The sequence below is a fragment of the Phoca vitulina genome, unplaced genomic scaffold (genome assembly GCF_004348235.1).
Source record: "Phoca vitulina isolate PV1807 unplaced genomic scaffold, GSC_HSeal_1.0 scaffold4, whole genome shotgun sequence".
Classification (NCBI taxonomy): Eukaryota; Metazoa; Chordata; class Mammalia; order Carnivora; family Phocidae; genus Phoca; species Phoca vitulina.
Genome location: NW_022589707.1, coordinates 45,924,951 through 45,948,498, shown reverse-complemented (window position 1 = coordinate 45,948,498; position 23,548 = coordinate 45,924,951). Strand labels below are relative to the sequence as shown.

At 42.1% G+C, this 23,548-nt stretch overlaps 1 protein-coding gene across 1 annotated transcript in view; it reads left to right on the top strand.

Annotated features, from left to right (window-relative positions):
- DNAH11 (dynein axonemal heavy chain 11) overlaps positions 1–23,548 on the top strand; it is a 320,378-nt gene that overhangs the window by 277,938 nt on the left and 18,892 nt on the right. The window contains exons 68-75 of the mRNA XM_032401311.1: positions 2,366–2,536; positions 5,323–5,449; positions 6,501–6,690; positions 7,874–8,022; positions 8,880–9,007; positions 11,648–11,875; positions 18,966–19,157; positions 22,142–22,261. Of these exons, the coding sequence (XP_032257202.1) occupies positions 2,366–2,536; positions 5,323–5,449; positions 6,501–6,690; positions 7,874–8,022; positions 8,880–9,007; positions 11,648–11,875; positions 18,966–19,157; positions 22,142–22,261 (1,305 nt within the window). The remainder of the gene's footprint in view (positions 1–2,365; positions 2,537–5,322; positions 5,450–6,500; positions 6,691–7,873; positions 8,023–8,879; positions 9,008–11,647; positions 11,876–18,965; positions 19,158–22,141; positions 22,262–23,548) is intronic.

Below are 23,548 nucleotides of genomic sequence, written 5' to 3'. Positions count from 1 at the left end.
GGTAATTAATGAGTGAGGGAGAAGATGACAAGACAGGAGTCTAGAGAGGTGGGAAAATGTAGATCATGGGAGACCTTGTTGCCAGGTGGGGGATTTTGGATTATATTTTGTCTGCAAAAAGGAGCCATTGAACGGTTTGAAGCAGATGACTGATGACAAAAGATTCAAAAGTGAATAGACTTGACCTATGGTTTGAAGCTAGAATAATCAGCCCTTGGAAATGGATTAGATATGGGCAATAATGAAAAGAGTCAAGAATAACTAGCAGGTTTCTAGTAATATGGAGCTAGGTGCAGAAATTCTGAGAAGCACAGAGTGGTTGGATTTTGGAACAACCACACTGTATAAAGAGTAATAAAATTAAATCAGTAATATCAACCCAACATTACCCAAATACGAAAACCAGACTAAGACATTTCAAGAGAAGAAAACCACAGAGCAGACCTCTTCATGAACACTGGTGCCAAACTTCTCAAGGAAAGATTGGCAAATTGAATCCAGCCACATATAAAAAGAACAATATATTATGTCCAAGTGGAATTTATGCCAGGAATGCAAGCTGGTTAAACATTTAAAAAATAACACAAGTCTTCATATGAATAGAACAAAAGAGAAAAACCATATGAGCACTTCATTGGATGCAGACAGAGAATCTGACAAATTTCAACACCTGGTCAAAAAAAGAAAAAAAAAAAACTGAGCAAACTAAGAATAGATGGTAACTTCTAAAAGTGAAAAAGGCCATCTGCAGAAATCTACAGCTAATACTATACTTAATGTTGAAAAATTGAATGCTTTCCCCTAAGATCAGAACAATGTCTTCTCGCAACACTTCTATTCAGAACTGCCCTGCAGGTTATTGCCAGTACAATAATAAAATAAAAGGCACAGACATTTAAAAAGAAGAAGAAAAAGTGTCTTTTTTTTTTCCCACAAATGACCTAATCATGTATGTAGAAAATCTTAAGAAATCTACCACAAAACTACTAGGACTAAGAAGTGAGTTTTTAGCAAGATGGCAGGATATAAAGTCAATATACAAAATCGATTGTTCTTATATATGAGGTATAAACAATTGGAAAATAAAACTAATAACTCAGTCTATTTATAATAGCTTCCAAAATCACGAAACTCTTAGATATAATTTTAACAAGACAAGATCCATGTGCTAAAAGCTACAAAACATTGTTGAGCTAGACCATGGAGAGGTATACTGTGTTTATGGATTAGAACACTCAATATTACTAAGATGCCAATTCTTTCCAAATTGATCTATAGATTCAGTTCAATCTCAAATCTCTGAAGGCTTTTTTAGTAGAAATCAGCAAGGTGATTCTAAAATTTGTGTAGAAATTCAAAGAATTTTGAAGAAGAATAAATTTAGAAAACTTACAGTACATGATTTCAGCACTTATTAGAAACCTATACTAATAGGCCTAAAGAAAAATACATAGATAACAGAGTCCAGGGGTAGTCCCACAGATGTATGATCAATTGATCTTTGGCAGTGATACCAAGACAACGAAGAAGGGATAGTTTTTACAACAAATGGTGCTGAGAAAACAGGATATCCACAAAGAATAAAATGAACCTTAACCGTTACATCCCACTTTATACAAAATTAACTCAAAATAAGTAAGCAAAGCTATAAAATTTCTAGGAAAAAAAATGGGAGAGAATCTTTGGGCTTCAGGTTAGACAAAGATTTCTTAGGATACAATAGAAAGAAAATGATGAACTGAATCTTACCAAATTAAAAATGTATGGTCTTCAAAAGACATTAAGAAAATGAAAAGGCAAGCCATGTACTATTAAAATCTCCTTCCAATACATGTATCTAATAACGAACTTATACCAGAATGTATAAAGAACTTGTACAACTCAGACAACTCAAACAATGAAAGATTTGAACAGACATGTCCTATGCTAAGTTATGTGTACTGCCCATGAGCACATTTTTAAATGCTCAATATTCATCAGAAAAATGCAAAGTAAAAGCAGAATGAAGTATTATTATAGACCAAAAAGAATAGCCACACTTGTACAAGACCGGCGGTAACAAGCATTAGCACAGGTTCCGTACTGCAACTCTTTCATGTTGCTGATGAGAACACAAGGCGGTAAAACCATTTTGGAAAACAGTTCGGCAGTTTTGTATAAAGTTGAACATAAACGTGCACAAAGGGATTCCACATGTTTACTTTGTGTCTGGGGCTAAAACCATTTTGGAAAACAGTTCGGCAGTTTTGTATAAAGTTAAACATAAACGTGCACAAAGGGATTCCACATGTTTACTTTGTGTCTGGGGCTAGCTAGACATCAGGCATTAGTTTCCAGCCTTTACCAGTCACTTTAAATTCCCCAGGCTTTCAACATGCTGTTCCTCAGAGCAATTGAGCAGGCTGACAAGGTGGAGGACGTGCAGGGGCGCGTCTCAATCCTCATGGAGAACATCACCTATGCTGTCTTCCTCTCTACCAGCCAGGCGCTGTTTGAGAGGGACAAGCTCATCTTCCTGTCCCAGATGGCTTTTCAGGTAAGGAAATCCGTCACTTGAAAGCATCCCCAGAGCCCCATACCTCTGTTTATTATATGCTTTACTTCCACTGAAGGGAGACATGACACCTTTCTTGGAAGCCCTTGGTAGCCTGAGTTAAGTTTGAATTTCCCAGGGGAAACTGGGACATATGACAGCCTTTGAGTAGGTCCTGAGGTGTTGGTTTGGGTGGGTATGCACTTTAGCTGACCACATTAGCTGTCACCCTGAAAAGCAGATCAGTGAGACCTCCTCCTCACTACTCAGGTCCTGTGCAGAGCCTCCCGGGTACTACCAGGGAGATTCTTTAAGATCAGAATTATGAGTCCAGATCTAGATGGTCCTAGGAGTCTCTCTGTCCCTTTAAAAACCAGTGACTGCGTAAAAGAGCTCCAGGTTTCACGCTGCCATCTTTAGTGAGATCTATCCTTTTATTCTTTTTTCTTTTTTTTAATATGGATTGCAGCAAAAGATTTTAAGATTTTATTTGTTTATTTGAGAGAGAGTGAGAGCTGGGGGAGGGCAGAAGGAGAGGGAGAGAGAATCCCAAGCAGACTCCCCCCACTGAGCAGGAAGCCCGACGCAGGGCTCAATCTCACAGCCCCGATCATCCCCTGAATCAAAATTAAGAGTCAGACGTTTAACCGACTGAGCCACCCAGGTGCCCCAGCAAAAGATTGTTTTTAAATAAAGATGCCCGTGGGCGCCTGGGTGGCTCAGTTGGTTAAGCGACTGCCTTCGGCTCAGGTCATGATCCTGGAGTCCTGGGATCGAGTCCCACATCAGGCTCCCTGCTCAGCAGGGAGTCTGCTTCTCCCTCTGACCCTCCTCCCTCTCATGTTCTCTGTCTCTCATTGTCTCTCTCGCAAATAAATAAAATCTTAAAAAAAAAAAAATTTTTTAAATAAAGATGCCCGTGATAAGAAGAAAACATTGAGGACTGAATGCCTAGATGAAATAAGCATGTTGTCCTTTCATTAGTTTGCTGTATAACTTTTTCTATCAACCCAAATCTAGATGGAAGTTTAATGCCTGGTGTGTGTTGTACCCTCCAAAGTGCCTCACCCAAAGAAGGCATTTTATAAATACCTGCTGTTAACAATGCAAACTATTACTTTCGATACTTTCGGTGTTTATAGATTCCTTTGGGTTATTCAGGAATATATAGGTGTAGGTGCTTCATAATGTATGTGATAAATCGGAGCAAGGCACTACAAAATGAAATTGTTTTTATACATAGTATTCGTTAACAGTAAAAAGCCAGGATTGAGACTATATGACATGCACACACATGTATGCACATCATCTATTTAAAACAGTCCTCGGGGCACCTGGGTGACACAGTCTGTTAGGCATCCAACTCTAGATCTCAGCTCAGGTCATCATCTCAGTGCCCTGAGATCAAGTCCCAAGTGGGACTCTGTGCTCAGCAGGGGTGGGACTCTGCTTGAGACTCTCTCTCTCTCTTCGCCTCCCCCAGCTCCTCCCTCCCCCAACCACTCCCCCACCACTCACACTCTCTGTCTAAAAAAAAAAAAAATTCTCCTTGAAAGCCAGAGATAAATTATAGCTCATCTCAAATCCTGACAATTTTTGTAAATCAAAGCTTTGTATATGCATGGCAATTATTTGTTGAAATGAATTAAGAAAATCAATAGAATAAAATATCCTTTTAATGTGTTACTACCCATAATACACTTTGAAAATACCTAGAGTTTTAAAATAGCATAAAACTCAAACATTTTACCTGTTTATATGGTATTATAATTTTTATGTGAAAGTTAGGAATATTTCATCCCCCCTTCTTACCTCCTAAGATGTTCTATGGACTTAACCAGTTTTTTTTAATGCAGATATCTAAAGTTTATTTCCATTTATACTGTTTGTTTAGTTGTATCTATAAAACAATAATTTCCTATTTTTCTTAATATAATCTCACATTTAAGAAAATTCTTTCAGGGCACCTGGGTGGCTCAGTCAGTTAAGCATCCAACTCTTGATTTGAGCTCAGGTCATGATCTCAGGGTTGTGAGATCAAGCCCAAGCCCCTCATCAGGCTCCACGTGGAGCCTGCTTAAGATTCTCTCTCTCCCCCTCTCTTTCTGCCCCTTCCCCACCTCTCTTAAAAAAAAAATCTTTCATATATCTCATAGTTTATTAGATGTAATTTCTGTATCAGGGCTAAATTACAATACTGGTTCTACCTTTTGTTTAGTAATTTGGTCCATTACCACCTGAGGCTTTCCCAATTTGTGTAACAAGGTTTTGTTTTGTTTTTTAAGATTTTATTTATTTATTTGAGAAAGAGAGAATGAGAGACAGAGCATGAGAGGGAAGAGGGTCAGAGGGCGAAGCAGACTCCCCGCCGAGCAGGGAGCCCGATGCGGGACTCGATCCCGGGACTCCAGGATCATGACCTCAGCCGAAGGCAGTCAACCAACTGAGCCACCCAGGCGCCCTGTTACAAGTTTTAAGACAAGTTTGATCTAACAGCAAAAGACTAAATATGAATGTATATTTCAAATAATTTGCTAATAGGCATGTGTTAAAATTGGGGGGAGAAAAGCAGTCTTCAATAATTATTTGTTACTAGATTTTTCAGTCAAGGTTTTGAGATCATGAGCATAATCTGAGATTTATTACTTCAGCTTTAGAACAGATAGGTATCTATAGGAATTATCAGTAGACTTGGTCCTGCCTATTCAATCCTGTTAAATCGTGACTGCCTCCTGTGTCTTGATTTTGATGTAAACTAAATGACCCTTTTCAATTTATGTATCCTCAAGATTTTGTTGAGAAAGAAAGAGATAGACCCTCTGGAATTGGATTTCTTGCTTCGATTCACAGTTGAACACACTTACCTGAGTCCTGTTGACTTCCTCACTACTCAGTCATGGAGTACTCTCAAGGTAGGTGAAGAAGACGGTATTTCACTTTCTAAAACTTACTTCAATAGATATATTCTGCAGGACCTTTGGTAAAAGTCAAGGAACTGAAATGAGCATTGTTGTCAATTTACCTAAATCAGGTTTGCTTTCTTTTTTTTTATAATATTGTCCACTTTTTCCAAATACTTTTGTTAATCATACAGCAACACAGTAGTTTATTCTCATTATAACTTGTTTAAGCAGAACAGGATGTTGTAGAGAAAAAAGTTATTCGTCAACCCCAGGTACCGATTCTTACCTCATTTTTTGGTCAGAAGATCCTACTGTTAAAAGAGTTTATTCCCCGAGACTTTGGAATTCCTTAAAGATGCTTGCTGTATGCTAACATACATATGGTATTTGCTGCATTCTTTTTCTAAGAAGGAAAATTTCTGTCCATTGAAAATAACCATTATCCCTCTTTTTAGAGTATACTTAGGCTTATTTGTAATAGAATTTTTTATTAGGTTATGTAGAATTACAAATTCAAGTCCGCTTGTTTATCACTCAGGGTCTCAGCAGAAAACAGATGGCCCATTCAAAGGGGTGATAAAAAAAGTTTAAGAAAGAGTGTATTTTCATCGTATGGGAAGAAGACTAAGGGAATCAGCCAGGAATGGGGATGGGAAAAGGAAGAAAAGGAGTAGTTCCTGAAGCTGTAGAGAAATGAAGTTAGAGGAGAGAGCCAACCTATAGGAGCTGTGACCTACGAACAAAGCACTGCCAACCTACGTCATCACAGGGACGGCGCTGAGGAAGGGATAACCTCGCGTCTCTCTCCTCCAGCCCTCCAGTCTCTGGCCAGTGCTCCTCTTGGCCAAACCCAACCAGGCCAGAGAACCGGGGAGTTGAGTTCCAATAAGCCTCGCTGGTCACCCTCTTAGCAGGGCAGGAAAGGGTGAGAGTACATCTGGCAAGGAAACGAAGACTCTCCAGCCCAGCGTGTTCACAGAGGATTCGATACTTCCACTAGTCTCTTTCTCAGACTCTAAGCTGTTTACCCCCGTCCTATCTGTGCCCCATTGTATGACAGGCAGTAGCCCTCCTGGAAGAATTTCGAGGCATAGACCGAGATGTGGAAGGATCAGCCAAGCAGTGGAGGAAATGGGCGGAATCCGAGTGCCCAGAGAAAGAGAAGTTGCCGCAAGAATGGAAGAAGAAAAGTTTGGTACAGAAGCTGATTATTTTGAGAGCAGTGCGCCCCGACAGAATGACATATGCTCTCAGGTGGGGCAGTTAGCATTTTTGGAAATACATGTTGACCTAGAGGAGACTTAGTCTTCGGGGGCGGGGAGCATCTGGTGGAGGCATTTGTGGTCCCTGCTGATGAGCCACAATGCTGCTTGCAGCTTTGATAGTGTCGTCATTACTATTGTTGAAACTCGCGGAACACTAACCAGTGTGCTGCTCTGTCGTCAGGCTGAGCCCGTCCTTCCTGAAAACCTTGCTTCTGACATCAGGAGGGGAGACGGGGAACCTCTGGAAATATTCTAGCCCGAGAGATGGGTGTCAGCAGAGTTCAGAGGCTAGGAGCATGCATTATCCCGGTGCAATTTCCACTGTCTTTATTTAGCCATAGCATTTGGGCTCCGACGATTTTGCACATCAAACAAAAATGAATTCCTTTCATGGAGACACTAATAGTCCTATAACTTTACAACCAATGCAATTTAAAGCAGGAACCCCTGTCTGTGTCTTGGTCCGTGTGTCCTTTTTCTTTGCCCTTTCGGCTTCTAAATGGTAATATGCTGCTTAATTCACGCAAGTCATGTTCTCATTTGAATTCACCCACCAAAGAGTTCTCAGGTTCCTTCCTTTTCTGCTCCTCGTTCAACAGCAGTGATACACCTCAGGTCTTTTCCTCCACTCTCTCCAACTAATTTCCCCTTTGCAGATGCCTCAGCGTGCCCTACTTTACAAGTTAATTCTGCTTAGTAGTACTTACTTTCTGCTAAATCTGATACCGCGGGAAAATAATCCCTGCTTAATTGAGCTTCCCTATATTAGAAACACCCCGAAAAGCATTTGTATATTCATGAGAAACCCAGCAGGCCGGAAAATTGCACTGTGGCAAATCTAATGAACTGTTAATAAGTAATGGGGGATCTGGCAGGAGTTTTGGGGGATACAAAGCCATACGCAGGCAGCTGGTGGTACGCGGGGGGGGGGGGGCGCAGTAGCCCCCAAAATGGAACGTAGGCTTCTGATTTTCAGAGCTTCTAAAGCAGGAAGGGATTTCACTGACACCGATGCATAAATCTAGCTGGATTCGTATTGTTCCGCGAAAACATCCCACGTAATGAACGTAGTTTGCTTCCTTCCTGTGCCTGTGATTTAAGCTGATCCAAGTTGTGGCCCTTTTTAAGGTCATGAGCGCTGATCATGTCTTTGACATTATCCTCTTTTATAGGAATTTCGTGGAGGAAAAACTGGGTGCCAACTATGTGGGGAGGACCAGAGTGGATTTAGTTAAAGCATTTGAAGAAAGCAGCCCGGCCACGCCCATCTTCTTCATCCTGTCTCCAGGGGTGGACGCCCTTAAAGACCTAGAGATCCTTGGTGAGGGGCCGGGAGGCTTGCCTTCCCGCCCTCCCTCTCACCCAGTGCTCACCCAACCTTTCTCTCAGTTCATAGCTAGTTACTTTCATTCTCTCTCTCTCTTTCCTTCTTTCTTTTTCATTTGTGGGAGATGGAGTATATGGAAAATGTAAGGCTAATAACACTGTGGTCTGAAGAAATGTTCAAACGGAACATTCCTCTGGTTGGCATAATGCAAGTTTCTTTTGTACTGTTTTCCACCTTCTGACTATGTAAGGGCCAGAGGGCAATTTTCTCCATTCTAGTGTAATCTTGTGCCCCCTGTGACTAAATAGTGGTCATTAGAGCAAGCCCATTCGATTGTGCAAGGCACTGTCGCTTTGTGCTTTGGATTACTATTCCGCACAGCCTGCACCGAGAATGCCAGGTTAACAGAGCCGAGACCTGACTGTGCTCGATTCAAGCATGGCCACAAGGTGAGAGGCTCCTGCACTTCCCCAGTGAGCCTATTTGTTCAAAAACTGATGTGATAGCTACCACATGTTGCTCGTTTTTATGAGGGCAATGCTTTGCTACTCCTGCAAGAGTTAATAAAGCTCAGTAACAATACTTGCCATCTATCAAAATGTCAAAAGCTTCATTACCATAAAACCAGAGGAACTTATTTGCACAGGCTCTGCTAATGCTCCCGAGGAGGCCGCTGCTGAGAGCGCAAAATGCTGCCTGTTGGAACAACAGAAGTGGAGTTTGGATTCTTCAGGAAAGTGGCCTAGAAGGTGGTAGCAGTAACCACAGATGGACATGAGACACAAGATTCCAGACTCTTCTCACCTCTCCTTGATTCACCCTTCCTCTTACCATGTTGTATGCTCCCACAGGCAAAAGACTGGGGTTTACGATGGACTCGGGAAAATTCCACAACGTGTCTTTAGGACAAGGTCAGGAGATGGTGGCAGAAAAGGCCCTGGAGAAAGCTTCCAAAGGAGGACACTGGGTCATCCTCCAAGTGAGTGTTTCATCTTCTTGGAAAAAACTGGGAATGACTCCAAGGGATGGACGGTGCAGAGTCGTCCAGGCCAATAGGAATGATCCTTCCTCCTGACAGATGGTGATTTGCAGAGTCCTCAGTGTTCTCTCAGTACTGGTGACCCCTCCACAGGTGTTAAGAGACTCAGCTGACAAGGATAGCCATCATCTTTTGAGGGATTTTCTAGCCATTGTGCTTTAAAATTAAAAATATTAGAGGGAACCCTCTTATTCTCCTGACTTACAGATAGCTGGAACATTCTAAGGTGCTTCAGGACAAACAGGCTTGTATAGATTGCCAACGCCATTGTCATAATACCTTACATTTGCAAGTTGCTTTATCTTTTTTTTTAATATTTCATTTATTTATTCAACAGCACGAGCAGGGGGAGTGGCAGGCAGAGGGAGAGGGAGCCTGACACGGGGCTCGGCCCCAGGCCTGTGGCTGTCCCAGTTTCTGGAGGTTTCTATATCTCTTTGCCATTCAAAAGAGAAGCAGGACTTTGAATAAAGGGGAGACTAGCATAATGGGAACTTGTTAAGTTGTTCGTAATGTACGTTAAATTATATCCGCGTAGGTTGATATGGTATGTGTGCTCATGCTAATGAGCTCTTAACCAGACTCTATGGTGGTCAGTTACTGTGATCAGGTAGAGCCCTTCAAGGGAGGTTTAGCTAGCATTTTATCAGAAGCCCATACGCCAGACAAAACTAGTGCAGAGATATAGCAGGATGGCGTCTAGCTTTGTCTCAGATATACACCAGATGGCTTGTGAATTGACATAATGGATTTATTAAAAATCTATTTTCACGGGCAAAATGGGTGGTTTCCAAGATACATGGATTGGCTAAAAATGTTGCCTGGGCATTACTGCCCTTGGACAAGTGGGCACAAGAATCTAGCCAATGTCAAAGCCAAGAGCCTCAAGAAGATCCTCAAGGATCAAGAACCCTCAGGCTGGACTCCAGAATGTGCCCGTGTTCAGGGATGGCTCACTTGGAGATTTTTCTGTTCCTTGACTCCAAAGTCACTGCCTAGAGTATCCTTATATTTGTTTCAAGTAAACTTCTGGAGTAAGGTCTTGTAGGCCATAAGATAGGTCGTATCTGAGCTTGCAAAATAGGTTTTATTGTTGTTTTTTCTGCTTGCTTGTGTGAGTGGCACAGTTAGGTGTGAGCAGTGCTTTCGCTATAATCTAGTAGCAAGCATGGAGGGCGGGAAACTCATAGCCCTTACTTGCTGTATAAGGTTGCTCGGGTTGCCAATCCAAAGTATCACACATTGGGTAGCTTAATGAACAGAAATTTAATTTCTTACAGTTCTGGAGGCCAAAAGTCTGAGATCAAGTTGTCAGTAGGGTTGGTTTCTTCTGAAGCCTCTCTCCTTGGTGTGTAGATGGTTGTCTCCTCCCTGTGTCTTCACATGGTCTCCCTTCTGTGTTTGTGTGTGTGTGTGTGTGTGTGTGTGTGTGTGTGTGTGTCCGTGTCCCCTAATCACCTCTTCTTATAAAGACATAAGCCATATTGGACTAAGACTCACTCTAATTGTTGCATTTACTCTTAAGTGCCTTTTTGAAGACCTATTCCAAATACAGTCACTTTCTGAGGTACTGAGGGTTAGGACTTCCAACATTTGAATTTGGGGGGACACAGTTCAGCTATGATACCCACCAATGTTCAGTATTTGCCAAAGGAAGAAAAAGCCTCATAATGTGAACAACTAAATTGGCATAGATCTTCTTACAACAGAACTGTTTCAAAGAAAGGTACCTGCATTACTATTCCATTCCCGATTTGCCTTTATTCTTCGGGTTTTTTGTAGCTTTTATAATATTAAATGTTTTTCTTTGCTGGAAGTAACTACATATTCCCAGGTGTGATGTTGCAATCACTACAATAAGGACGTCTCCAGAGCCAGAGAGCGTGTGAGGGCAGGGCCTTCACACTGTTCTCACCACGCCAACTACCATGTACTCCACGGGTGTTTAGGATTGGAGGGTTGGAGGATTGTGAATCATAAAACTGAAAATCAAGAAGTGATGGTGGTGACATTTGTTTCTTTCATAATTTTTGAAAGTTCTAGGTTTAAGGAAATTAACCTATCAGGGATCCGCAGAGCATCTTAACAAAGAGTGATTTCTTTTTCGGCTAGCCGTTTACCCCTCACATCCTTTGGAGTTCACATACTAATGAGTAGGCGCTGAGTAGAGGAGGTTGGTATCAGAAACAATGAAATGGGTGATGAGGTACATTTCTGGCTTTTAGTTTTTATCCTTGATTAAACTAACCAGGTAAGTCTCCATAATTGAGTTTGAACTGTAACAAAGAAGAGTGTCAGGAACTCCATGTCAGAGGTGACTGATGGGTGTTGGAAGTGGCTAAGTGTGTTGGAAGGAGATTTGGGTTTGCAAAGGTAAGCTGTGGTGATTTGGAACCCTACACGTGTTCACCGTACAGTCGTGTTTTGGTGCTTTGTTTTGTTCCCTAACATGATGATACAGGAAAAATTAAATCCTGGTTCTCTGAGTTTTCTACACATTGATATATAGGAAAATATTGTGATCCCATAATTTAATCTACTTCAGTTTCACTAGAATTATAAGCCATACTGTTTTTTCAGAATGTCCATTTGGTAGCCAAGTGGCTAGGAACCTTGGAGAAACTCCTCGAAAGATTCAGCCAAGGAAGCCACAGAGATTACCGGGTTTTCATGAGTGCCGAATCTGCAGCTACACCACAAGAACACATCATCCCTCAAGGACTCCTGGAAAATTCCATTAAAATTACTAATGAACCCCCCACAGGAATGCTGGCCAATCTGCATGCTGCCCTCTACAACTTTGATCAGGTAAGAAAACAGAAGCCTGGTCTGAGGGCAAAGTCAGGGTCTTCTCACAAAACCATGGGGCCATTAGCTACTCATGCATCTCGTGCAGAGGGATGAAGTGAAATCTGAGTGTCTGATTTAATCTCTCTTTTTTTTTTTTAAAGATTTTATTTATTTATTTGAGAGAGAGAATGAGAGAGAGAGAGAGAGCACATGAGAGGGGGGAGGGTCAGAGGGAGAAGCAGACTCCCTGCTGAGCAGGGAGCCTGATGCGGAACTCGATCCTGGGACTCCAGGATCATGACCTGAGCCGAAGGCAGTCGCTTAACCAACTGAGCCACCCAGGCGCCCTGATTTAATCTCTTGAAAGTATCCCCCTGCCGTTCCCTATTCCAGGGACTAGAAAATCTATGTTTTGCCTTAAAACTACAGCCACATGTTCAGCCGGTTAAGCATCCGACTCTTGGTTTAGGCTCAGGTCATGATCTTAGGGTTGTGAGATGGAGCCCCAAGTCAGGCTCTGCGCTGGGCATGGAGTCTTCTTAAGATTCTCTCTCTCCCCTTGACGATGGACTCTGAAAAACAAACTGAGGGTTCTAGAGGGGAGGGGGCTGGGAGGATGGGTTAGCCTGGTGATGGGTATTGAGGAGGGCACGTTCTGCATGGAGCACTGGGTGTTATGCACAAACAATGAACCATGGAACACTATATCTAAAACTAATGATGTAATGTATGGGGATTAACATAACAATAAAAAAATTTAAAAAAAAAAAAAAGATTCTCTCTCTCCCCTTCCCTCCCCCTCACTCGGACTCACACATGTGCTCTCTCTCTTAAATAAATAAAATCTTTAAAAAAATACTGCAGCTACATGTTTAAGGAGAATAAATTACATTCCTTTCTGAAGAACCTGCTATCGAAGACAAACGTGGCAGACCAATATCTCTTAGCACGGGAAGAGAAGAAGCCACTGTTACTCTGGTTGCTGGGACTGAGGACAGCAACAACAGTAATGACCTGGGGAGAGTTCCAGTATAATATTCAGTGTTTTAGATCTGCTTTTGATGTTAGTAAACTTAAATCGTCTTCTCGCCGTATATCCATGTTGCCATCTTATTTATACTTTGATTTCCTTCCAAAATAAATAAATTAATACAAACATAAACACTCCTATTATCACTACTCTCCTTATGCATATTAGCACATCTGTATCATAAACAAATGTTTCAAACAAATTTCCTTTGTCGTCGTTTTTCTGAGTTGCCATTCCCTCTGATTTCTTAGACACCCTTGGGAAACAGTATTTTGTTTGTCTGTTTTAGAGAAAGAGAGTGCAAACGAGGGGTTGAGGGGAGGGGGAGAGGGAGAGAGAATCTTAAGCAGGCTGCATGCCTGGCACGGAGCCCCATGCAAGGCTCCACCTCACACCCCTGAGATCATGACCCCAGCCGAAATCGACAGGAGTACATTTCACCGACTGAGTCACCCAGGCACCCCAGGAAATAGTATTCTTATTAGGAGAAGTAGAATGAACCCTAAAGAGGAAATGCACATGGTTTGGTATATTAAGACTCCTGTTAGGGCGCCTGGGTGGCTCAGATGGTTGGGCGTCTGCCTTCGGCTCAGGTCATGATCCCGGAGTCCTGGGATCGAGTCCCGCATCGGGCTCCCTGCTCAGCGGGGAGCCTGCTTCTCCCTCTGCCTCTCTCTCTGTCTCTTATGAACAAATAAATAAAATCTTAAAAAAAAAAAAAGACTCCTGTTAGAAATATTATCATTCTTCACTAGTATCTTCTGGGCCAATACTCAAGCCAACATTATGAAGGAATTATAATAATTGGCCACCTAAGATTACAGTTTTGAAGAATACAGTTAATTACCTAATTAAGTAATTAATTTATAGCCTATATAAACATGGTCGACTGTATAAAGAAGGCACTGAGAAATCTTGTTGACTGTATTATATAGTTGCAGTATGTTTTCTTTTGTGAACCACGGCAGGCATGTATTTTTTTTTTTTTTTTTTATTCCTCAGTTGATAATTTCTGACCACTTAGGACATTCTCAACCTCTTTCCCAAAGTAAATACAAAACAGGAATTTAATACATTTAAATAGGATTTATCCAACCCATAGGACAATTATCTGTATTTGTGAAAAGTGAGCATATCATGATCAAATATGCCTCAGCCCAATTGTCCGTCAGCTTTTTTGGGGGGGTGGGTAAGGACCTCTCTGATAATCTGATAAAACCACGGATACTCTCCCCAGGGAAATGCACATTGGGAAATTTGTTGCATATCATGATAGGGATGAATGAATAGGGATGATTCCCAAAACCTATATATGAATCCCTTCCCCTGTTCTAGTTTATTTATGAAAGTATCCATTCTTTTGACTATTACCTAGAAAGCCACTTAGATTAACTGAAGATGACAACTATTGGAAAGACTCTTAAGTACCTAAAGGGGAAATATTTATCTAGTAGAAAGGATCCTCTGAAATATTAAGACTAAATTTGATCAGAAGTAGCAAAAGCAAAGATAATCAAAGTTATTTATTTAATAAACTTCCTGGGGCGCCTGGGTGGCTCAGTCGTTAAGCAGCTGCCTTCAGCTCAGGTCATGATCCGAGGGTCCTGGGATCGAGCCCCACATCGGGCTCCCTGCTCAGTGGGGAGCCTGCCGCTCCCTTTCCCTCTGCCCCTGCTTGTGTTCCCTCTCTTGCTGTGTCTCTCTCTGTCAAATAAATAAATAAAATCTTTAAAAAATAAATAAACTTCCTATCAAACCTCTTACAGCCCAAACCTACCCAACAAAAACTCTAAAGAAAATCTAAAAATTTTAGAATAGTCTTATGAATGTTGACTTGTCATTATGTTAGAAAATAAAATGTGGGTTTTATTCAGATGATGTGATTCAAGGGTATTAACCTGTACTCCCTGGTCATCTGTGAATATGTTCCCAGTTAGAATTATGCTTGGCTACCTGTGAAAGAAGTAGGAAACAACTGTAGCTTAAAAAAAGTTAAAGAACTATATGTGCCACCTGAGAATTCTGGAGGTAGGTCATTCCGAGCTCACTGTGTCACATGAAGTTGTCATCAATCTAGTTCTTTTACAGTTCGCTGTTTCTGGAATGGGCTTGCCAGGGTCCCAGGTGGCAGCCCCCATATCCATGTTCCTGACAGTAGGATGAAAGAAGAAACAAAGAAGATGACCATGGGCACACATTTGCTTTTTTTTTTTTAAGGTGCTTCCTACAAGTGAATACATAATACTTCTCCTTGCCTCTCACTGGTTATACGTAGTCACACTGTGTTACCTACCTGCACGAGAGGCTGGGAAGAGCCACTTTATCTTGGGCAGCCGTATGCCCAGCTAAAAGTCAGCAACAGGATATTTTCGGACAGGCAGTTAGTGATCTGCATCACAGGCTTCCCACTTTGCCACGGCTGCTTGTATCATCCTGGGTGCTCTGTGTTGCTGCCACGGTCTTATGTAGCTGAGGCTTGCGACACGGACAAAGGGTAATGAATGCCGTCTACCTTGCGTACTCCTTTGGGTTAGGGAAACAAGTCCAAGTCATCACTTCTGTTGTCTGGGCGCCCTCCTCAGATGAGAAAAGCACTCAAGGGATCTGGACAAATGAACTGTTCCCGTGCGGTGTTTTTGTTTTGCATGTTTTACTGTTCAAATCAATTAAATTTTTATTTTTAATCTTACCCCCAAGTCAGAATTTACCTTTAAACTTTGATACGTATGTTCATAATGAACAAGTTTAATATTAGTCCTTTATTTATATAAATGCAATCATTAAGTGATCAAGATGTAAAGAAGCATTTCTTATAGGGTCCTGTCTCCCTGTGTGTTTCAGCTCAGTAGCACCTGCCTCTTGAAGATGTGTGTTGTGTAAGACTGATGAGTCACAGACCTGCACCCCTGAAACAAATAATACATTATATGCTAATAAAAAAAAGACTGATGAGTCACAGACCTTCACCCCTGAAACAAATAATACATTATATGTTAATTTAAAAAAAAGAGGGGCACCTGGGTGGCTCAGTCGTTAAGCGTCTGCCTTTGGCTCAGGTCATGATCCCAGGGTCCCGGGATCAAGCCCCGCATCGGGCTCCCTGCTCAGAGGAGAGCCTGCTTCTCCCTCTCCCACTCCCCCTGCTTGTGTTCCCTTTCTCGCTGTGTCTCTCTGTCAAATAAATAAAATCTTAAAAAAAAAAAAAAAGACTGAGGGGTCACAGAGCTGTACCTCTGAAGCCAATCCATTATATATTAATTAATTGAATTTAAATTTAAAAAATTAAAAAAAAATAAAAACCAAAGAAAGAAAGAAGATGTCATAAGGGAGTACTGTTTAGGCTCCTTTCATACCCAGATAATAACCACATTTTTGAAATAAGATACAGATTTCTTTTTTCTTCTTTTTTCTTTTTTTTGGGGGGGGAGGGGGACAGCACATGCTAGGGGAGGCAGGGAAAGGGCAGAGGGAGAGAGAGGATCCCAAGCTGGCCCCATGCTCAGTGCAGAGGGCCCAATTCCAAGACCCTGAGATCATGACCCCACCCAAAATCAAAAGTTGGACGTTTAACCGACTGAGCCCCCCAGGCACCCCTAGATTTCTTTTTCTCTAAGATTTGCAGCAGAAACAAATAACTGGTAGTTGCTCATGTAAAACTCTCATCTGCGTGAGTGTGGATGCCTGTTCTCTGTTCACAGTGCTGTTTGTGTATTTTCTGATAGTAATTTGCTCATCTTTTGGTTTGTAAAAATACAACTGACCTGAAGTGTAGAATGTTAGGTAGACTCATACTTTTTCCTAATTAGAAAAACTTGATTCATATTTTTTCCAGTGGCATTTATATTATCAGAGCATAAAGAAATGGGCGTTAAGTTGTAATTTTTTTGAGGGGGGGTGGGGTAGGGGTGGGACAGAGGGGGGGGGGAGAGAGAGAGAATCTTAAGCAGGTTCCCAGCGTAAGCAGGCTCTCACGCCCAGCATGGAGCCCAAAGCAGGGCTTGATCTCACAACCCTGAGATTATGACCTGGGCTGAAATCAAGAGTCGGATGCTTAACCACCTGAGCCACCCAGGTGCCCAAATTGTAAGTTTTTGGGTTTTTTTTTTTTTTTTAGCGTTGAGGATAAAACTAAATCCATTATATGAATTATTTATGGAATTAATGTACTGGTTATTGTAGTACCTTGGTTTTCTGTGGACTATATGTTATTCAGGGAGGTGGTAGGTGACTTGTTAGATCATAATTCCTAAGTAAAAGTTTGATATTTCTATTTCATCTCCTAGAAATTTCTTACATTTAAAACTAATACATTTTTTATATTCTTCAAGATTAATTCCAATTATATGGTTTCTATTCTTTCACGAACTTGTCTTTTATTTCATGTTTGTGGAAATGTTATGTTTAATGATTGTGTATCTTCAAGCCCCATAAATTACCTAGAAATGGCCTAATGCTTTAGAATGACCTAGTGAGGGGCGCCTGGGTGGCTCAGTCGTTAGGCATCTGCCTTCGGCTCAGGTCATGATCTCAGGGTCCTAGGATCGAGCCCTGTGTCGGGCTCCCTGCTTGGCGGGAAGCTTGCTTCTCCCTCTCCCACTCCCCCTGCTTGTGTTCCCTCTCTCACTGTCTCTGTCAAATAAATAAATAAAATTTTTTAAAAAAAGAATGACCTAGTGATTTAGTTGGGTCTGCACTGTGGATGGCCTGGCCAGTTCTAGAACTGTATTTAGTAGTAACCTTGGATTCTCATGAAAGTGAGACAGAAAGAAACTGAAAAGCTTCTTCTAGTCTTAGAACAAGAGAACAAGTCTAGTCTTGGTTTCGTTTAGACTTTTACTAGAAGTTGCCTGGGAGACCAGATCTGAACTCCCACCTGAAAGGTGCTAAATACACTTTATAGATGGCCCAAGTTGTCAGATTCATTTTAAATGCAGACTGGCTATAATTGGGCCATCTTAAAGGACAAGGCAAGAAGGTACAGCTTTGGCCTTGTCTTCCTCTACTGCCCAACATCAGTTGAAGTAGTCCTTGTTTGCCTCACAGAACTGCCGAAGCTGAGAATAAAGTACTACTTACTTAAGACAGAGACTGGATGGCTGTTGTTCACCTTTTAATTTTATGGCGGTGGGAGCCATAACCATACCAGCATGCCAGGATTTAATTTTCCCTCTGCAATTTCAAAAAAATGTTAGAGATCTAGTCTACAGGGTGTGTTTTCCCGCCTCCATATGCCATTCTCTCCATCCAGCAATGAATTCTACTTTAAGTTCATTGGAAGGAGACCATTTGTCAGGATGATTGTATTAGCTCAGGTAGACTACATAATTAGAGTGATCCAAACAAGATGACGTCTCTCACTTATAACTGGCAGCTTTCGTGAGCTCAGCTGCACACCCAAGCTGGTAGGTGTCTCCCCTGGAACTCACTCGTGGGTGGCTTCCGTGGTTGTCTGGTCATCCTCCTGTCTAGCCCACAGAGAAGGGAAAAGAGTGACACCCAGGGCAAGCAACTTCCTTTCAAGTAAACGACATGAAAATTGTACACATCACTTCTGCTCAAATTCTTTTGGCAAGGACTTGGTCATATGGCACATCTGGGCTTCAACGGGAGATGGGAAATGGTTTTTTGATGGGTGGCCATGTGCCCAGGTAATCTGTATGACTCTGAAACCAGAGGAAGTAAAGGGCTGGGGGTTAAGTAGTATTCTGCTACACTGATGAAACGAAGGTGGTGTCCTTTGATCAGCTAGATTTCTCAAGGAGAATTTTGCAGGGGAAAATGATGTCAAGCAGTATCATCACGGCTCAGAATGAATTTTGTCATTTTCTAGCGAACTTAGACGCATTCGGTAAAATAACTGAAGCAAAGTGAAAGCATTCGTCTTAAATTAACAGACTGGCAAGCGCCAAAAGGTCAGTCCTCTATTATGCGCTGATAGGATAGGCAGCCGTGCTTCAAACTGCATGGTACCCCTGTCCTAGATCTCCCTCGGAGCTATACACAAGGTCATTGAACATGCAGACCCTTGCCCTTGGAAAGGGTGCAGAAGGATAATCAAATATTTTCCTTTTCTCCCAGGATACACTTGAGGCGTGCTCCAAGGAGCAGGAGTTTAAAAGCATCCTCTTTTCTCTGTGCTACTTCCATGCTTGTGTGGCCGGGAGACTGAGGTTTGGCCCCCGGGGCTGGAGCCGCAGCTACCCCTTCAGTCCTGGAGACCTCACCATTTGCGCCAACGTCCTCTACAACTACTTAGAGGCAAACCCTCACGTAAGTGCCGGTGGCCAGATAACCTCTTCCAAAGAGTGTACTGAATCTGTCAGTCTTTGGCCACTATCAAATGGACCGTAATTTCTCTTTTGAAGCTATTATTGAAATAGCTGACACTGTATATGCATCTTCTGCCAAGTGTGAAAATACACCAGATCAAAGGTTTTCCAGCAGTGGATGCTCGAACTTCATAAGATAGGTCAAGCCAGTTCTACATAGCAGCTTAGTGCAAAAAAAAAAAAAATGTCCTTCATTATGTTAACAAAAACAGTGGTTTACATGTGCATGTATGCCAGATTCATTAGGCAGGTAATGAAGCATTTGCACAAATGTAATTACATACAGCAATTCTGACAGTTCATAACACTGCATTAATAATCACTACAATTAGTTCTTATGATGGAAGCAATTTACAGCACGTCACATGTATAAATAATGGTGCATTTCCTGCATATGTCATTATTATGTATTAAGGATGCCACCTTGTTGTGACTTTCTCAGTAATGTTCCCCTTGATTGGAAGTTAAAGGTAGATGAATGATTTTATTTCATAGCTAAAATGTGTTTTACAGATGGGAACGGGAATGCTTCATCAAGAACATTTGTGTAAACTCTTAGAAACCCAGTGATTGGATTTCAAAAAGGAAGAACCATTTGTAAGAATTTTCTGGCTTAGTCCTCATAAAGGAAACTTTTCCCATTCAGTTAAAGCTGTTAAAATTGAGATAACATTTATCCAAACCAGGTATTACGCTCTGGGCCACACTTTCTGTAAAGGACCTTTAAAATGACTCATCTGTGTTTCTGTGTATAGAGAGTTGCTTTATGTTCTTTTGGTAACCAAACTGTTACAATTTTTGTTGCCACATAAGTCTTCTCAGGCTTCAAAGGTGATGTGACTGCTATCAGAGTATGTACACTTAGTGTATAACATGGGTGTGTTCTCCTAAGGAACCTATTTTGAGCAAGTTGTATCCAAAATAAGTGGCTTTGATATAGTATGTGATGACCAACATTGCATATCCATCAATTTTTTAAAATTTGTTTTCTTAATTTTTATTTATTTGAGAGAGAGAGAGCGTGCACGAGCAGGGGGAGGGGCAAAGGGAGAAGCAGACTCCCTACCGAGCAGGGGGCCTGATGCGGGACTCAATCCTGGGGCTCCGGGATCATGACCTGAGCCGAAGGCAGACGCTTAACGACTGAGCCACCCAGGCGCCTGCATAGCTATCATTTTTTAAATATACAAAATTTGAGCATATTTTGATCTTCGTAATACATAATATTTTGAGTTGATCTTAACACATTTTATGTAAAATGTTACAGGTAAAACTATTATAATAGTTCTAGGTAGAAAGTGAAATGGACCACTTAATCCTTTTATACAAGTCCTTTGTAACTGTCCCCTGAGGCTGAGGCAAGGAATATTATCCCATTTCAGCTGAATCCTGTACATTGTCGAGTTAGAAATGATGGGGAGAAAGAGAGGAGCGGACTTCTGTTTGTCCCTGCCTCTCACATCCCGAGATGTGGCAACCAGGTGGCCCAAGTGAATGGTGTGGTGCTGCTTACCCCACCCCCCACCGGCACTCCAGGAGCAACACAGCTCTTGGCTTTGAATGCTCTCTCCTCTCTCAGGTGTCTACACCCGAGTCATTCACCACACGTGGAAAAACCAGTATGGCGAAGCCAGTGACCGGGATTTGGGAGTTAGGTTATGTTCACGGAGTTTGGTGGTACAAAATGCCCTTTTCAGGAAGGTATATGTTAAAAACAAGGATCAGGATTTGGGGGAAGAAGAGTCCGTTATTGAAAAGAATAGAACCCTAGCTGATGAAAATGTTGAGGGCGATGCATATCCGATGGTAGAATACACAGCAGGTACTATTCTATCAAGAACGCACTCAGAGAAATGAAGTGGAGAGGTCTCTGTTGCCCATCCATTCCATGAGGGCGACACGGAAGGGGCCCACGTGGTCTCTGTTGCCCATCCATTTCATGAGGGCGACACGGAAGGGGCCCACGTGGTGGTTCAGGGAGCCTCCTTCAGTCCACTCACTCCTCTCGTATTCCTCACTCACCTCAGACGGGCTTAAAAGAAAGACCTCTTTGAGGTTCATTTATTCAAATTCAAATAAACTTGTAACCAGTGCATTGGAATAGTTGAAGCAATTTTACTTGTTCTGTCACATCATGCAACCAATGAAGGCTATAATTAAGTTTTTACTTGAACTGTTGGGAGGCAATCTACTGCCCCTGAGGGTTTAAAGGTTCCTGTCTGGAAAGGCTTCATCACAGACTGGCATGTTTTGCAAACCCAGAGGAAGCTAAAGGGTAGCAGAGAGCGGCTTCAAATCCTGCTAAGCCAAATAGAGAGGAGATACCGTTATTTCTTGGATACCACATGGTACAGTCATTAGTTGGAGCCTTAGAACAGTCATGGAGTAGGCCAGTCGTGCCATAAACCAAGCCCTCAAATCAGTCTGCAGCAAGGGGATCGGTTTGCCTGGATTTTTGCAGGGGGATGATATCCTAAATATACCCCAAATTCAGATCATATAAGGTTTCCTTTATTTGCCTAAATGAGCTCATAAAACCTGCTGCCAGTCAGATCATAAAAACATGACATACCTCAAAGGCCCTGCGAACTAATACCTTTTCTGGATTTTTGGATGAGATTTTGAATTTATAAAGTTTCCCTGCATGGCATGTTCTAGGAATACTTGCTTTAAAATCTGCATGAAAAGTTCAGTGTTAGTGAATTTTCACCGAATGTATTAAAACACCCTGAATGTAATTCTGTCAAGAAACTCTATAGGAGAAGCCCAGACAATTCCTGAACCTCTTTTAAATGTTCCTGTTGATGGGGATTTGGGGGAACACGGTGTTAGAGGGGCTTGGAGAGAGGCGTGTACTGCTAATTGGCCTCTGTGAGGCAGATGCACCGGGCCTGGAAATGAACATTTGCATGATATCCCTCCCAGGTCCCATGGGAAGACCTCCGTTACCTCTTTGGTGAGATCATGTATGGGGGCCACATCACAGATGACTGGGATCGCAAACTGTGTCGGGCATATTTGGAAGAATTCCTGAATCCATCTCTGGTAAGACACTATAACTCATTTTACAGAGGAGAAAATTCTAGTAAGATTTTTTTAAATTTTTTTTAAGTTTTATTTAATCTCTTACGCCCAACATGGGGCTTGAACTCACAACCCCAAGATCAAGAGTCACATGCTCCTTTGGCTGAGCCAGTCAGGCGCCCCTCAAGTAAGAATTTTTTTAACTAATTTTACTATGTAAAGACTTCTTAAATATTATTGAGGAATCTTAGCCTTTTGTGAATATATTCTTGCCCACTGTCACAGAGTTTGGAAGTTTGTTAGAAATGCTGAATCTTTTTTTTTTTTTAAAGATTTATTATTTATCTGAGAGAGAGAGCACGAGCACGCACGCACACTGGCATGCACGTGGGGGGAGGGGCAGAGAGAGAATCTTCAAGCAGACTCCCTGCTGAGCACAGATCCTAGTATGGAGCACCGTCTCTTGACCCTGAGATCATGACCTGAGCTGAAACCAAGAGTCGGATGCTTAACCGACTGAGCCACCCAGGTGCTCTAGAAATGCAGAGTCTTGGGCCCCATCTCCTATCTATGAAATCCGAATCTGTTTCAATAAGACCTCCTAGGTGATTTTTGTGTGTGTTCTCATGTTCTACGCCCAGGCCAAGGACCCTCACATAAATTGACTGACTGGATCTTAGGAATAACCCTGGGAGGTCCGCAGAAAGGACGCCGTTAACCTGTTTTATGGAGACTGAGGCATGTCGTGCCCCGGGTCCATCAGTTACCTTGGGCAAGAAGAGCTCCAGCCAGAAGATAGATGTATTGATTTCAATTTGAGGGTTCTAAAATAAGTGAAATCCTTAGGTTTTTCCCTGTCACAGAAGCCATGGAGTATCCTCAGTTTTGGTCACTAACTCTTAAATATATGCTCAAGAAAAATGGGATGCGAGAGCCCAGTTCTTCCGTCTGTGAGGAGGGGGCAGAGTACCCCCTGTACTGGAGTTGAGAGAGACCAAGCTCCTTTTCCCTATTCTCATCTTAACCACCCTGTGTCTGCAAAGACCAAACAGCTGCTCCGTTTGTGACCAGGGCTGTGTGTCTGGCAAAAGTGCTCAGTCCCTGTTTTCCCTCTTGAAGTAGCCGAAAGTGGTGGCCATGCTTTCCTCATGCTATCTTTCTAAAGGCCTCCATGCTCATGGCCATTGCCTATTTCATGGAGACACAGGGCACCCTATACCACGCAGTCTCTTTTCCCACTTGAACAAGATACCAACAATGTTTAAAGGTGTGCCGTGTAACTTCTTTGACATTGGCCAGAGCAACTTC